Source organism: Pleurodeles waltl, chromosome 7 (assembly GCF_031143425.1).
Source record: "Pleurodeles waltl isolate 20211129_DDA chromosome 7, aPleWal1.hap1.20221129, whole genome shotgun sequence".
NCBI lineage: Eukaryota > Metazoa > Chordata > Amphibia > Caudata > Salamandridae > Pleurodeles > Pleurodeles waltl.
Window position 1 is genome coordinate 390,136,452 of NC_090446.1, and position 15,710 is coordinate 390,152,161.

Genomic DNA, 15,710 nt, shown 5'->3' on the forward strand with positions numbered 1-15,710 from the left:
GGGGCCTCGTCGGGTCCCCAGGTGCCCCCCCCCCCGCACTCACTGGGTCCCACCGTCCAACCGCGGGGCCCGGCCGCCACGGCCGTCCCCCGCAGGCCGCTATCTCCACTCTTGCAGCGGCCCGCCCTTCCACGCGAGGCCATGGCTTTAAATGGGAGGCGGGCCGCCGGCCTCCACTCGGTTCAGGCGGCCCCGGGCAGCCCAAAGCGCCCCTCGGGTCCGCCGCAGTGGCCCAGCTGCACCGCCCACCCGTCAGCCGCACGGCACACAGATTTAGTGCGCGGACGGCCCGGGACGGCGCGCCAGATCGGAGTTCTCCAGCTGGCCCCTCCGGAGCTGGATCACTAGGCGTCCGCCATGTTCCGGCTCTCGGCCACGCCCCCCCATCAACATCACAAACTGTAATTTCTTACACAAGTCTCTAAGGCAGTGAGCATAGCACAGAGACGCATGCTACCACTCCACCAAGTGTTTCAGTGCCAACGTAGAAGTAGTAAGCACTGTATAAGAAGCAGTACTAATCTTTGCATGATGCCATAATCTTCTACTCTGATTTTTGTTACCTATATAAATGCATCTAAAACTATGTAAATGTTTTCTGTTCTTTGGTATGACATTTCCATTCAATAGTTTAGAGCGCTTATATCAAATAAAAATGAACTCTGACCACTTTTCTTGGCACTCAGTCTAAAAATTGCTGACTTCTGTACCTCTAATCACACAAACATGCACACAATACGTTGGGTGTCATTCTGTACACACGTATTCTGCTTTTTTCCCTATTGTATAAAATGGCAAGATCAACACAAAGATAACCAGGATAAACAACATTATTGGCTCTTATCTTAAAAAAATATAATCATAAAATAGTTACTTACAAGTGGTACGAAACATCCTTTGATTTGGGGGCGGGAGGGGGGGCATAGTCGATCCACGACTCTAGGAGGGATAATTCTCCCCTCCATGTCTTTAATAGAATTGAAACTTTCCGTTACGAAATCTAGGAAATTTCATATTCTATGTCAGAACCGGAGGCATGGATTATGCTAGTTCAAAGCTTTTCTCCACTAAAGATGCCATAGAATGAAGCAGTTTAAAGTAAAAGCTCTTAAAAACTGAGTTGGAAGACCAGTCTGCTGCATTCATGATATCTTCTAATCGAGCTCCTAACAAGAAAGCCTTAGATGCCAAAGCCCCTCTGGTGGAATGGGCACCAAAATGGAGTACTAATGTCAGCTTCCTGCATGGCCCACTTCACCCACCTGGATATTGTAGAAAAAGAGACGGCTCTGCGAGGGCAATAAGAAGCTGTTATTCCCCAAGGGGACCGAATTCCTAAGTCATAGATTTGTAGGATTTCATGCAGTTCACCACACAATTTCAGGGAATCCGAAAAGGCTGGGTAGGAGATTATTTTAGAATCAGTTTTCGTCTTCCTAGAAATGCAAAAAAATAAAAAAACACTCCGTCTGGAGTAAAAACACAGCCAGTGATAGCCAACGCACTGATATTGGAGACCCTTTGACAAGAGATCAAGCATAAGAGAGATGCTAGCTTGGCTGACAGCTGTTTTCAGGAAAGATGCATGTTGCTTGCCGAACAGAGGAAAAGGTTAAGCCGTACATTCACGTCCCATGGGGCTAAAAGGTGAGTAGTTAGGGGTAGTAGATGAACTCCGCATAGGAATTTCAGAGTCAGAGGGTACTCCGCCACAACGTGACCATCAATCGGGGTATGTCCAGCAAAAGGTGTTAATCGTTCTATAAGACTTACCCTCAGCAGCTAGAGAGGCAAGAAAGTTTAGAATGCGGACAATTGAAGCCTCAACGGGATCCATGTTTTGTTGACAACACCAACTCATCCATCTGGACCAAGCTGATTGGTATGTTTTAACTGTGCTACCTGCCCATGCCTCAGAGAGGAGGTCCGCAGCCTGTAGCCAAAGACACGGGACATGCCAACGTATCCGGAAACTCTTCTATGCCATGAGGCTCAGTGAACCCTCCAGGACTAGATGATGAGGAATCCCGGACAGATCCAGGAGGAGATATGGAAACAGGGGTAGACATTAGGAGAATCCCAGGAAAGTTTCATCAGCACTGGAAACCACACTTGGGACCTCAAAGTGGGGTGACCACCACAATTTCTGCCTGTTGGCGATGCACCTCGGTTGACTATCTCATTATCATCAAGAAAAGGGGGGGAATTAGTAGCCTTTCTCATTCTCCCAACACTGGTGTAATTCGTCAGTAGCTTGAGCCAGTGGGTCCGGCTTGCAGCTAAAGTACCTGTCCAGTTGACAATCCATACGGAACGCAAAGAGGTCTATCGAGAAGGGGCCCAAATCGAGAATGTGAAATGCCTGAAAGACCGTGGGATCCAGCTTCCAGAGGCTGAGATCCTTCAGATAACTGGACTGCCATTTGACCACTAGATTTTCAGAGCCTGGGAGGTGATCCACCATGACCGAAACGCAGTTCTCCAGACAGAGATCCCAAAAACTCCTGGCCAGATCCAATAGAATTTTGGAACGCATCCCCCCACGGTGGGTGATGTATTGGACTGCCGCCACATTGTCCATCTTGAGGATGACATTGCATTAAGCTCGATCTTTTGACCAACATTTCACAGTAAGAGATGCAGCCAGCAGCTCCAAGCAAATGTTAAGACAACTCTATTGTTCTGACCATTTTCTGCTTGTGGACAACTCCCCACACCGTGCGCCTCAGCCTACTCCGTTGGCATCTAATTCTATAACGTAATCAGGTTGGGACCCAAAAATTGCACGACCGTTCCACGCCTCCATATGTGCTAGTCACCAACTAATCTCTGCCTCCCCTTTGTCCGAAAGAGGAACGCATTGAGAATACATGGGGCCATTCTGCAGATGGAAGATCATGAGACACTGAAGGGCGTGATAAAGCAATGGCCCAGGGAGAATGGCCTGGATGGAGGTTATGAGAAGACCGACCACTAGGGCGATCTGGCGAAGAGAAGTTACCTGTTTGGCTAGGATGCGAGCCAGCTTGTGCTGTATCTTGGATACCTTCCTGGACTGGAGAAGGCTTGAGGGTGGCTTGAACAGAGTAGACTACAAATCATAAGAACAAGGGACTGTGTCAGGGATAGTTCTGATTTCTGCTCATTCATGAGAAATCCTGAGGACTGGAGGAGGGACAGTCTATTGAATTTGGAACCTCAAGGTCTGTTGGTTTTGATTCCTCGTGAGGAGATTGTCCAGGTATGCGATCAGGCAGATGCCCCTAAGGAGTTCCACCACTGGTGTGAAAAATTTGGTGAAGCACCATGGGCTGACGACATACCAAAGGGGAGGGTCATGAACTCAAAGGTGACATGTCAACGATGAGGGGGGGGGGAATAGGTACTGTAAGATAGGCGCAGTTTAGATGTAAATGCACCAGCCTATCATTAGGAAGGAGCAGATTGCATTGGAGATGAATACCCTCCATTTTGAAGTGGTTGTTTACCACCTATTCAATAAAGTGTGTGAGACTGATGAAAAGGCATTTTTTTTCTGTCGCATTTGTCCACCAAAAACAGGTTAGAGGAAGCCTTGAGGGTGAAGCGATCGAAGGGCAATGGCTCTTTTTTTAGACAGCTGCTCCTGAACCTCAGAGTTGGCCAAAGAAGATTTGTCTTCAGAAAATCGAAGTGGAGGAGCAGCCCTGTACTGGACCAGGCAGCCCTAGAATTCTATCTGGTACACCATACACTCTGCAAGATCCAAGCATCTGAAGTCAGGGATTGACAACTGTGAAGGAACTGCGCCAGCCAGCACCCCCCCAACCGCACAATGGAAACATGGATCACAATCACTGTGAGACTCCTTGCTGATGTCCGCCTCAGGGACCTCCCTTGCATCCTCAGTGTCTGGGGGACCCACGGGTGGAGTAGAAGCCTTCAAACCTGGATTGATCCTGGTACTTTCCACGTCTAACGGCTGAGCCTCGGGAGGAGGCCTGCGGCTGTTCGGGGCCAGCCTAACACTCCCTGCCACAGCCGGTCCCTATGAAAAACACAAGGGGTAAAAATCTTTTTGATTCAAGACTGGGCCTTGTCCAAAGAGTTGAACACAATGACAAACTTGCTAAGTTCCCTAATAAAAGATCCACCGAAAAGGACTCCCTGCACCATCGGGCCTGCCTCCGTGTAGCCAAGTCCCCTAGTTTAGTATCTATTTTCATTAAAACTGACCACTGTTAAAAGTGACCTCCATTTTGTGGAGATGGCGCAGTTGGCATTGCCAAGGAAAATGATAGCCCTTTGTGCCCATCCCGAAAGGAATTTGGGGGATATCAGAGAATCAGAGGCCTTGGCGTCCTTCACCACATCCAGAATTTTGGTTAATGCATGTTCAATAGTTTGTCCTAGCAGGAGTACCAGGATCGGTCTAATACTTTTGTAGGGTCCTGAATATATTTTGAGAGAAAAGGTGCCATGCATGGATCGAATCCTGCTTGCTGTCGTGAGAGCAAAAGTGTCTCTGGTATGCCCAAAGGCTGAAGGGACATAAGCCCCTTTGGGTCTGCCCTCAGGTCAAGGGTTTTAAGGCACTGAGCTGTAAGGTTCCAGCAGCGCCATAGCAATCCGAGACAACCTTGTGGATAGAGGCATCCATTATATTGCAGAAGTTCTTATCAATGTGGAGATAACTAATAACTTTCTCTTCAGGGTAGTGTAGGAAAGTACCATCTTGCCTGGCATGTTACCCCCATATTTCACTGTATGTAAGTTGTTTTAGTTGTATGTGTCACTGGGACCCTGCCAGCCAGGGCCCCAGTGCTCATAAGTGTGCCCTGTATGTGTTACCTGTGTTATGACTAACTGTCTCACTGAGGTTCTGCTAATCAGAACCTCAGTGGTTATGCTCTCTCATTTCTTTCAAATTGTCACTAACAGGCTAGTGACCAATTTTACCAATTTACATTGGCATACTGGAACACCCTTATAATTCCCTAGTATATGGTACTGAGGTACCCGGGGTATTGGGGTTCCAGGAGATCCCTATGGGCTGCAGCATTTATTTTGCCACCCATAGGGAGCTCTGACAATTCTTACACAGGCCTGCCACTGCAGCCTGAGCGAAATAACGTCCACGTTATTTCACAGCCATTTTACACTGCACTTAAGTAACTTATAAGTCACCTATATATCTAACCTTTACCTGGTAAAGGTTGGGTGCTAAGTTACTTAGTGTGTGGGCACCCTGGCACTAGCCAAGGTACCCCGACATTGTTCAGGGCCAATTCCCCGGACTTTGTGAGTGCGGGGACACCATTACTCGCGTGCACTACAAATAGGTCACTATCTATATGTAGCTTCACAATGGTAACTCCGAATATGGCCATGTAACATGTCTATGATCATGGAATTGCCCCCTCTATACCATCCTGGCATAGTTGGCACAATCCCATGATCCCACGGGTCTCTAGCACAGACCCTGGTACTGCCAAACTGCCTTTCCTGGGGTTTCACTGCAGCTGCTGCCAACCCCTCAGACAGGTTTCTGCCCTCCTGGGGTCCAGCCAGGCTTGGCCCAGGAAGGCAGAACAAAGGACTTCCTCAGAGAGAGGGTGTTACACCCTCTCCCTTTGGAAAATGGTGCTAGGGCTGGGGAGGAGTAGCCTCCCCCAGCCTCTGGAAATGCTTTCATGTGCACAGATGGTGCCCATTTCTGCATAAGCCAGTCTACACCAGTTCAGGGACCCCTCAGCCCTGCTCTGGCGCGAAACTGGACAAAGGAAAGGGGAGTGACCACTCCCCTGACCTGCACCTCCCCTGGGAGGTGCCCAGAGCTCCTCCAGTGTGCTCCAGACCTCTGCCATCTTGGAAACAGAGGTGCTGCTGGCACACTGGACTGCTCTGAGTGGCCAGGGCCACCAGGTGACGTCAGAGACCCCTCGTGATGGGTGCTTACTTTCTCAGTAGCCAATCCTCCCCTGAGGGCTATTTAGGGTCTCTCCTCTGGGCTATTCCTCCGATAACGAATGCAAGAGCTCACCAGAGTTCCTCTGCACTTCCCTCTTCGACTTCTGCCAAGGATCGAGTGCTGACTGCTCCAGGACGCCTGCAAAACCACAACAAAGTAGCAAGACGACTACCAGCAACATTGTAGGGCCTCATCCTGCTGGCTTTCCCGACTGTTTCCTGGTGGTGCATGCTCCGAGGGCTGTCTGCCTTCAACCTGCACTGGAAGCCAAGAAGAAATCTCCTGTGGATCGACGGAATCTTCCCCCTGCTAACGCAGGCACCAAACTTCTGCATCACAGGTCCCCTGGGTCCCCTCTCATCCTGACGAGCGTGGTCCCTGGAACACAGGAGCTGGGTCCAAGTGTCTCCCACAGTTCAGTGGCCCTTCTGTCCAAATTTGGTGGAGGTAAGTCCTTGCCTCCCCACGCCAGACAGTAATCCTGTGTACTGCGTGATCTGCAGCTGCTCGGGCTTCTGTGCACTTTTCCGAGACTTCCTTTGTGCACAGCTTAGCCTGGGTCCCCAGCACTCCGATGTCGTGGGACCCTCCTTTGTGACTCTGAGTCGACCGCTGTCCTCAGATTTTCTAAGTGCCTGTTCCGGTACTTCTGTGGGTGCTGCCTGCTTCTGTGGGGGCTCCCTGGGTTGCTGAGCGCCCCCTCTGTCTCCTCTTCCAAGGGGTGACCTAGTCCTTCCTGGGCCTCAGCAGCACCCAAAATCCTCAGCCGCGACTCTTGCAGCTAGCAAGGCTTGTTTGCGGTCTTTCTGCGTGGAAACAACTCTGCATCCTCCAGCACGCCGTGGGACATCTTCTGACCAAAGGAGAAGTTCCTGGCTGCAGTGGAGACCCCGGAAAGTTAGTTTGGCAGTACCCTGGCTCTGTGCTGGAGACCCGGGGATGCATGGAATTGTCCACCCAATACCAGAATGGTATTGGGGTGACAATTCCATGATCCTAGACATGTTACATGGCCATGTTCGGAGTTACCATGGTGACACTACATATAGGTATTGACCTATATGTAGTGCACGCGTGTAATGGTGTCCCCGCACTCACAAAGTCTGGCGAATTTGCCCTGAACAATGTGGGGGCACCTTGGCTAGTGCCAGGGTGCCCACACACTAAGTAACTTTGCACCTAACCTTCACCAAGTGAGGGTTAGACATATAGGTGACTTATAAGTTACTTATGTGCAGTGTAAAATGGCTGCGAAATAACGTTATGTCACTCAGGCTGCAGTGGCAGTCCTGTGTAAGAATTATCTGAGCTCCCTATGGGTGGCAAAAGAAATGCTGCAGCACAGAGGGATCTCCTGGAACCCCAATACCCTGGGTACCAAGGTACCATATACAAGGGAATTATAAGGGTGTTCCAGTGTGCCAATGAGAGTTGGTAAAATTAGTCACTAGCCTGCAGTGACAATTTTAAAAGCAGAGAGAGCCTAAACACTGAGGTTCTGGTTAGCAGAGCCTCAGTGATACAGTTAGGCACCACACAGGGAACACATATAGGCCACCAACTTATGAGCACTGGGGTCCTGGCTAGCAGGATCCCAGTGACACATCAAACACACTGCCAACATAGGGTTTTCACTATGAGCACTGGGCCCTGGCTAGCAGGATCCCAGTGAGACAGTAAAAACAACCTGACATACACTCACAAACAGGCCAAAAGTGGGGGTAACAAGGCTAGAAAGAGGCTACCTTCCTACAGTAGTATCCACCAATCACAGGGCATTAAACCCCTAAATACCTATCTTTACTGAACAGCCCTCTTTTCTTGTGCGAGGGTCAAACAGTATGAAACAAAAGGTAAAATAGAACAAATGATGCAAAAGGCCATAACAAAAGCCAATAAGTCTTGACAAAAGTTCAATAACCAGCTCTCGGAAGAGGAAAGAAGGACATCCGGATAGAGACGGTGATGCTGAAGAAGCGAAGCAAACAGAGATGAGCAGTGATGATCTGCTTAAGGATGATGTTCATGACGAAGCCTGCGAAGCAGTAGATGATGCTGAAAGGGAGGGAAACAATCATAGAATTATTTGTTGAGGCGAGATAATACTTGTCTCCGTGTCTTTTAATAAAATTAAGACTTTCCTTCATAAATTACTAGGAAAATCTACAATTTATGGCAAGACCGGAGGCTCATATTATGCTAGTTTAAAGCGAATTAATAACGTCTAAAGCAGCATGTTGTACTGGTTTGCAATAAAACACTTTACACACATCATCATTAGACCAGTCAGCCGATTTGAGAATGTCCTCCAAAAGAGAGCCAGCCCAAAAATCTTTGGAAGCCAGGGCACCTCTAGCAGAATGGGCACCAAAAGAGGAAGTGTCGATACCCACTAAGGACATAACCCATTTAACCCAATAGGCTAGAGCTGGGGAGGAAACAGGTTTGAAAGGTTTTTTGAAGGAAATGAGGAGTTGGGATGCTGAGGAAGATCTCAAATCGGCTGCTTGCTGTTCATATATCTTTAAACATTGACCTACACAAAGTTTAGGGCGGTCAGGAAAGTAGAGGTAAAATACTGTTGTCAAATTTGTTTTTGTACGTCTATGAATATTAAATTTAACCCCAGAAGGGGTAAAATGACGGGCAGTGATAGAGAGCTCTAACATCATAAAGACGTTAGAATGAGACTAGGCAAGGTAACATAGCTAACTTCGCAGACAATTTCTGACTGATGATATGTTGTCCATCTTGAGAAGAACTGAACAAACAACCCGGTCTCTTGCCAGGCTTTTGACCGCAAAGGAGCCGGCAAGCATCTCTAAACAACTGATGTGCAACTGTGACTCCTGAAGAGACCATGTGCCTCCAGTCTAGATTGTACCACACCGGGCTCCCCAACCGGAGAGGCTTGCATCAGATTCTAATACTAGATCTGGGACTGATGCAAATATAGCTCTGCCGTTCCAGGCGTCTAAATGGTCTATCCACCATTGGAGTTCTGTGCGAGAATCGTAGTCTAAGACAATGTTGTCCGTATAAGCCAGACCCTTTTGAAGATGACGTATTTTGAGTCTTTGAAGGGCTCTGTAATGAAGAGGTCCCGGAAAAATGGCCTACAATCCTTGCTAAAGATCTGAGGGATATAAGGGACTTGCGTAAGGTTTGAAGAATATCGGACTTTATGGATTTTACTTTTTTTTCGGGAGGAAGATGGAGTATAGCTGAGACAGAATCCAAGAGAAAACTTAAAAACTCTATGCGTTGGACTCGAACTAGAGAAGACTTTTTGTTGTTTATGAGGAAGCCTACATCGGTGAGAAGAGTGCAAGTCAAGAGAAGATGAGATTGAGGTAAAGAACGGTTCTGATTCATAATAAGGATATTGTCTAGATAAATGATTAGTCTGACACCTTGTGCTCTGAGGAAAGCTACAACCGGCCTCATGAGTTTTGTGAAATGCCAGGGAGCTGAAGAGAGACCGAAAAAATGATAAGATTGGTTTGTCCATTCGAACTTCAGGAATTTCCTGGAATCATAGGAACTGACAGGTAGGCGTCCTGGAGGTTCAAACGAACTATCCAATCGCCCTGAAGAAGAGAATCTCTGAGATGGAGAATAGTCTCCATTTTGAAGTGACGATAAACGACAAATTGGTTGAAATATTTCAAGTAGATGACTGGGCGCATCTTTTTGTTCTTCTTTTGAACCAGAAAAACTGAACTGATGAAACTTGTGGGGTCTAACTGGCAAGGAACAATGGAGTGTTTCTGAAGGAGAGCCTGGATTTCCGCCGATATCGCCAACGTCATCTCTTGGGAGAATTTGGGAGGCTGAGGAAAATGAAGCTGAATAGGCACCGAGCAGAGCTCGATAGTGTAACCTTGAATGTGTTTATAACCCATGGATCTGATGTTATCGACTGCCATTTTGGAAGAAACAAAAGAAGATGACCCCCTTTGATAGGAAGGCCAGAAAAAGGACTTACCGGTTTGGGATGTAAGTCTGGAAGCTCGCTTGCCTTTGTTGAGGAAACTACGTTCCCTCTGTAGATAAAATTGCGGTCCGTATTCCTGATAGGAGGCATTGAAGGCACCACAGGAACCCTGGTTGTTGTAGGAACGGCTGGCAAAGCGGTTCCTGCCTCGCCGGCCCTGGCAAAAACCCGACTGTTAAACATCTTTTTGAGGGACTGTTGGGCCTTTTCCAATGAGGCAAAGGTTGACACATATTTACTTAACTCCTTGATGAAGGAATTCCCAAAAAGGAGCCCCTCTGCCTTGATGCCTGGGTCTTATACTGCCATATTGACTAGTTTAGGATAAAGTTTAAGAAGAAGGCCTTTCCTTTGTTCATGGGTGATTGCAGAATTGGCATTGCCTATCAAACTAAAGGATCTCTGAACCCATAACGACAAGTCACTGGATCGATGGGACAATTGTCTAGACGAGCAGCTTCAACCAAGTCGAATATGCGGGTGAGAGGACCCACTACATCCAAAAGCTTGTCCTGACATGTGGACCAGGCTTTGTCCACGCCCTTACGTGGGTCTTTGCCAAGCTTGGTAAATAAAGTGATAAGAGAAGGGTCAATGGCTGGGGTAGATGTAATCTTGGAAGGTAAAGAATGTCTAGGGCATTCAGAACTGAGTTTAGCCCTGGTTTCCTTGTCCAAAGACGTGCGTAGTCTGGATGCCACATAATCCCCCACATGATCCGCAGGAAACCATTCTGTAGAGTTAGGGTGGTGAATATCATTTGGGTTAAACATAGGAACCCCTTCTGCATCAGATATTACCAGAGGTTGACCAGAATCTTGCGCCGTAAGCTTGGCTTTCTTTGGAGAAAGAGGAAACTCAGGGTCTGCATCATTCGATTTGTCTGCATCAGATACAGAATCCAGACCATCATCATCAGTATCCAGGATACTGGAAATCACAATAGGGGCAGAAATATGCTTGGATTTTCTAGAGCATTTGAGAGACAATTTAGATTTTATATTTGAAGAGCCCTCCTTTAAAAAGGAGCCTTGTGAGGAGCCGCGTCCTCTGCCTTTTGTGAGGAAACCTCACTAACGCCATTTTAGGAACATTTTTTGAGATAGGGCGTTTCCTGCTTTCCCCCGCAGACTGGGCCAAAATTGTCTTAGAAACCAAGCTTGGTATAGAATTTTCTAAATGTTTTGATAATTTATTGACAGAGGCTGAAGCAGCCTGCTCAACAGAACATTGAATAAAATCACTCAGTTGTTCATTAATTGGCTCATCCTCCTCAGAGACATTCCTTCTCAATGGGGAGCCCTCCATTTCCATTATATATAAATAAAACTGGAATTATGAGTAACACAGGCAATAAGGGGTTAAAGTTTCCTCAGCCGGAGGAAAGACCAACTTGGCTCTGCCTAGGAGCAGACAAAATGGCAGGTCCCTGTGAGGATATTCAGTGAGACGAAGGTAGGAGTGGAAGCAAGCAGGTAATGTTGAAAACATTTTCTTTAGATGGGGAAATATCCGCAAACCGCTGTTTCTTTCAAGCGCTGACGACGAATGAAGTTGCGCTGAAAGAAAACAGCAGTTTAGAATGCCGGATGCATAATAAACAGCGCGCGCGAGAGAAGAATCGCTTTGAAAGAAATGCGATTACAAGCCGACTTGAGGAAAAACTAATACTAAATCATGCGCTGCGCGCACAAGAGACATTAAACAATTATAATATACCACAAAAACAGTACCATATAATAAATAATGAAAACGAGCAGAATTGTGGAATACTTATCTTGACTGCGAGCAGCAAGAAAAGAGGGTTGTTCACAGTCAAGATAGGTATTTAGGGGTTTAACGCCCTGTGATTGGTGGATACTACTGACTACTGTTTGTCTCCCATTGGCCTGTGTGTGTTTGGCCTTCTGGGAGTTGTGTTTTTTCTTGACTGCTGCTATTTAATAAACAAGAAAAGAAAATACATAATATGACCCTCCGGTCTTGCCATAAAATTACACGGTAGAACAAAGAAAAAGCCCAAACGGCCTGTCCAAACGAGGCAGTAATCACACACACAGTAGAAGAGTAAATACAGAAAAACACGAAAGCCAGCACTTACAGCTGTGAGGAGCAACGAAGAAAGAGGGATGGACTGTGCTAACAAGGACCTATAATGGACTTGGGGCATTCTGATCGGTTGTTTTGATTAACTCTATCCCCGATTTTCATGGGAGTTGTAGTTAGTATTGATGAATTTACATGACTGCTATTGTAATAAAAGCGAAGAAAGAGCGCATAATCCTCTCCTTTGGTCCTGACATAAATTCCAGTTAGCAGCTGGAAAGGAATTCTGCAACTAGACTCAATCGAGACATCAGGCTTATCTGCATTGAAATGATTGTAAAAAAAGACAGTGGAGAAAAACTATACACTGAACCCCACATACACCGCCAGGTATTAACAAAAAGAGTAAATGCGCATCTGAAATCTGTGAGTTAGTAATCCATATGTTGTAAATTGGATGCAGTAACAGTCAACTGCAACCGACACTCAAAATTTATACCAGGAACCTTTCTGCGTACAAAGAATGGTCTTCTCCCTTTTTAAACCGTGAACTGGCTGCCACTCGCCAGATTTCGCACAAAAAAAGGTTGCTAACTCTCTCAGCTGATAGGCTCCGGCTGTATGGACCAAACCTCTCTCAGTATCTAGGGAATGAATTGTCTTCTTACCTACAGCACCGCCGCAGGTCTTAATCCTGAAATCCTCCAAAGTCTTTGGATATGCATCGAATTGCTTGAGCCTGTGTAGTTTGTCCATGACCGGTATCAGCCTCAAAAAGACACTCACTTCCTGGACTGAACAGCCAACCACGCTCCCTACAAACGCATGCGCCCTATTCTCATACTTCTTACACGCCTCAGACACTATACCTCTCGTGGGCTTTGATAATTGGGGAATTACGACCTAGCGCAAACTGTGTAATTTGAGCAATGATAACCGCCCTACTTGCTCGTCACACCAAACGCAGACTCCATCCACACCCAATATGGCCTCTGTGTAGGCAATCCGGTCACGCATGAGCGGTACTGCCAAGTGAATTTAAGCAATATGGTTAACATATGCGACAGAGACCAACGACGTAATAATATTAAACAGCCATTAAGAACAAACAATTATAATCTATTTGTTCTAGAGTATTGTTTTTACAAATACATTTCACACGAAACACTATTATGCAACATTTTAATATAGCCACATTAGCAACCACGGCGTCGCGCTGGTTCCAAAAATGCAGTCTCCGCAGGACTCACCATTTCGATAGAAATGACCATTCGATCAATAAAGAAAATGTAGAAAAGGTTGTTTTTAAGATGGCTGATGCGAAGCAGCTCTAGTCCTGCCTTTTCGTTACAGCACCAAGCGTTTCTCTTTCACCGCCCCCCACCTCCTGGGACCCGGTCTGGCCGCTGAGTCCTGTGGACGAGCTAGTGCGCTAACTTTCCATGCGGTGAAGTGAAAAGCTAGGAGCCAGTACTCCATGCTGTCAAAATAGAAGAAGAAACTTCCGTTATTGGTGATCTGTCTCTGATGCTTTAATAGTCATTCGGGGTCATCTCAAACAGTTCTAAAAGTTCTAAAATACATTTGATCTTATTTATATTTGTATTAAAGAAATTTATGTTACTAAGAGTTAAAATATAATCTTTTGATGATTTCCTGTTTTTTACGTCATTTACATACATGCAAGCAGACCTTATTCAGACGCGAGACCCGATTTTTTACAACAAAAATGTCTTCATTTGACTGTCTCCCGTCTGATATTCCCTCGTTTTCAATAGAAGTCAAAGGGGAAAATACAGCCGCAGAGCTATCGTTTTTAAATCTCACACTTTCCAATTTTAAAATGTTGACATGTTACACTACAGTCAAGATAATAAGGCCATGTTAAAAAAAGAATACAGACGCTTTTCGGTAAATTTCATTTTAGTTACAGAATAAAAAAATTTCTAGCTTACACGACAAGAATTTTCAATTCTATTAAGGACACGGAGGCGAGGATTATGCTGTCTCTTTCTTTTACTAAACTTTCACAGCAGCCAATTACAAAACATTAAAGGAAAAAACTACATTTCCATATATAACATAATACATGTCACGTGCTCCAATCACCTATCGTGACCTCCAACTATAAGAGTCCTGAACTCCAACGTCACATCCTCTTTCTTTGTATCACAGATAATGAGAAATTTCCTAGCTAGCATGAAGGAAAGTTTCAATTCTATTAAGGACATGGAGGCGAGGATTTCTTCACTTTTATTGACAGCAGGTTCAAAGTTTAACAAGAAAAAACTACAAAGCCCATGAGACCCGCTCCCATGGCAACCAATGTCCAATCACACTGCCCTCCGACCGAATGTATAAATATCCTCATGTCGTGACGTTCTTCCTCGTCTTCACTGCGAACTGACGTGGATCGTCACTATGTAGTCGCAGGACTCACTCCTAAGAAGAAAGTGAATAATAGGTAAGCAAGCGAATCCGCAAAGTCAACAAATCATACAAGCGAACTCGTAGTCCCCTGACCAACATAGCAAAGAAAGCTAATAGTAGCAAATTAGGTAAAACACATGGCATCGCAACTTGAATTTACATAAAGAAAACTGATTATACCACCTCTCAATGGATGAATTCGCTCCGGGCGGGCGCCATGGCCACCGTGGTGGGCGGGATAATCGTCGCCTCCGTGTCCTTAATAGAATTGAAACTTTCCTTCACGCTAGCTAGGAAATTTCTCATTCTATGTGAGGACAGGAGGCGAGGATTATGCATGTTCAAAGCTTACTCACCACCAACGAAGCGGCTTCATGAATAGGTTTAAAATAGAACTTTTTAAAAGTCGACTCGGAGGACCAGTCGGCCGCATTCATAATGTCTTCCAATCTACCGCCAACTTGGATAGCCTTAGAAGCCATGGCACCTCGGGTGGAGTGAGCTCCGAACAGCTGGACATTAATGCCCGATTCCGATAGGATCCACCTGACCCACCGGGCGATAGAAGGGGAGGAGACCGCCCTGAAAGGCTTCTTGATGGAAATGAGCAACTGCCTCTCCCCCGACGGCCGCAGTTCCGCCGTCACCTCTTCATATCTCCTTAAGCATCTAACTACACAAAGCTTTGGTGTATGCTCAAAAGCAGGATAGGTTACTGACCTGGTACTAGACTTTGTACGCCGTGAAATCGTGAAAGTAACTCCCTCCAGCGAAAAAACTCTAGCGGATACATCTAGAGCCCTGACATCGGAGACCCGTTTGCATGAGATGAGACAGAGCAAGATTGCCAGTTTGGCCGATAACTGTTTACGTGACAGGTGTTGATTATCCGGCCATGCGATCAAGAAGCATAAAACCTGATCAACATCCCACAGGGAGGTATACCTGGGTTCCGGTGGCTTAGCCATACGAATGCCCTTCAGTAGCTTGCACACCCACGGGTGTTCTCCTACGGGACGATCATCAATCGGAGGATGTCCTGCTGAAATCGCGGAACGAAAAGAATTAACTGAGCAATAGGATTGGCCAGAAGCCGCTAGGCCAGCCAGAAAGTTCAAGATATCGGTAATCTGGGCCTCCAAGGGATCGAAGTGCCTTGCCAGACACCAACGAGCCCAGCCGTTCCAGGCTGATCTGTACCTCTTGCAAGTACTAGGGCCCCATGCTTGTCTGATGATATCCTCAGCTTCCCGTGAAAGTCTGTGGTCTGCCCAGCATCCCCTGAAA

At 46.5% G+C, this 15,710-nt stretch overlaps 1 protein-coding gene across 3 annotated transcripts in view; it reads right to left on the reverse strand.

The window, feature by feature from the left end:
- ERGIC3 (ERGIC and golgi 3) overlaps window positions 1-13,358 on the reverse strand; it is a 446,879-nt gene extending 433,521 nt beyond the window's left edge. Inside the window, exon 1 of one of the 3 annotated variants that reach the window (XM_069243844.1) lies at window positions 13,244-13,358. Coding sequence is in view for 1 of the 3 variants with exons in the window: in XM_069243842.1 (XP_069099943.1) it covers window positions 12,662-12,749 (88 nt within the window). In the remaining 2 variants the exon portion in view is untranslated. Of the gene's footprint in view, window positions 1-12,661; window positions 12,925-13,243 lie in introns of those variants that run through there. The other 2 variants (XM_069243842.1, XM_069243843.1) reach the window with 2 other exon arrangements.
- Between the last annotated feature and the right edge of the window lie 2,352 nt (window positions 13,359-15,710).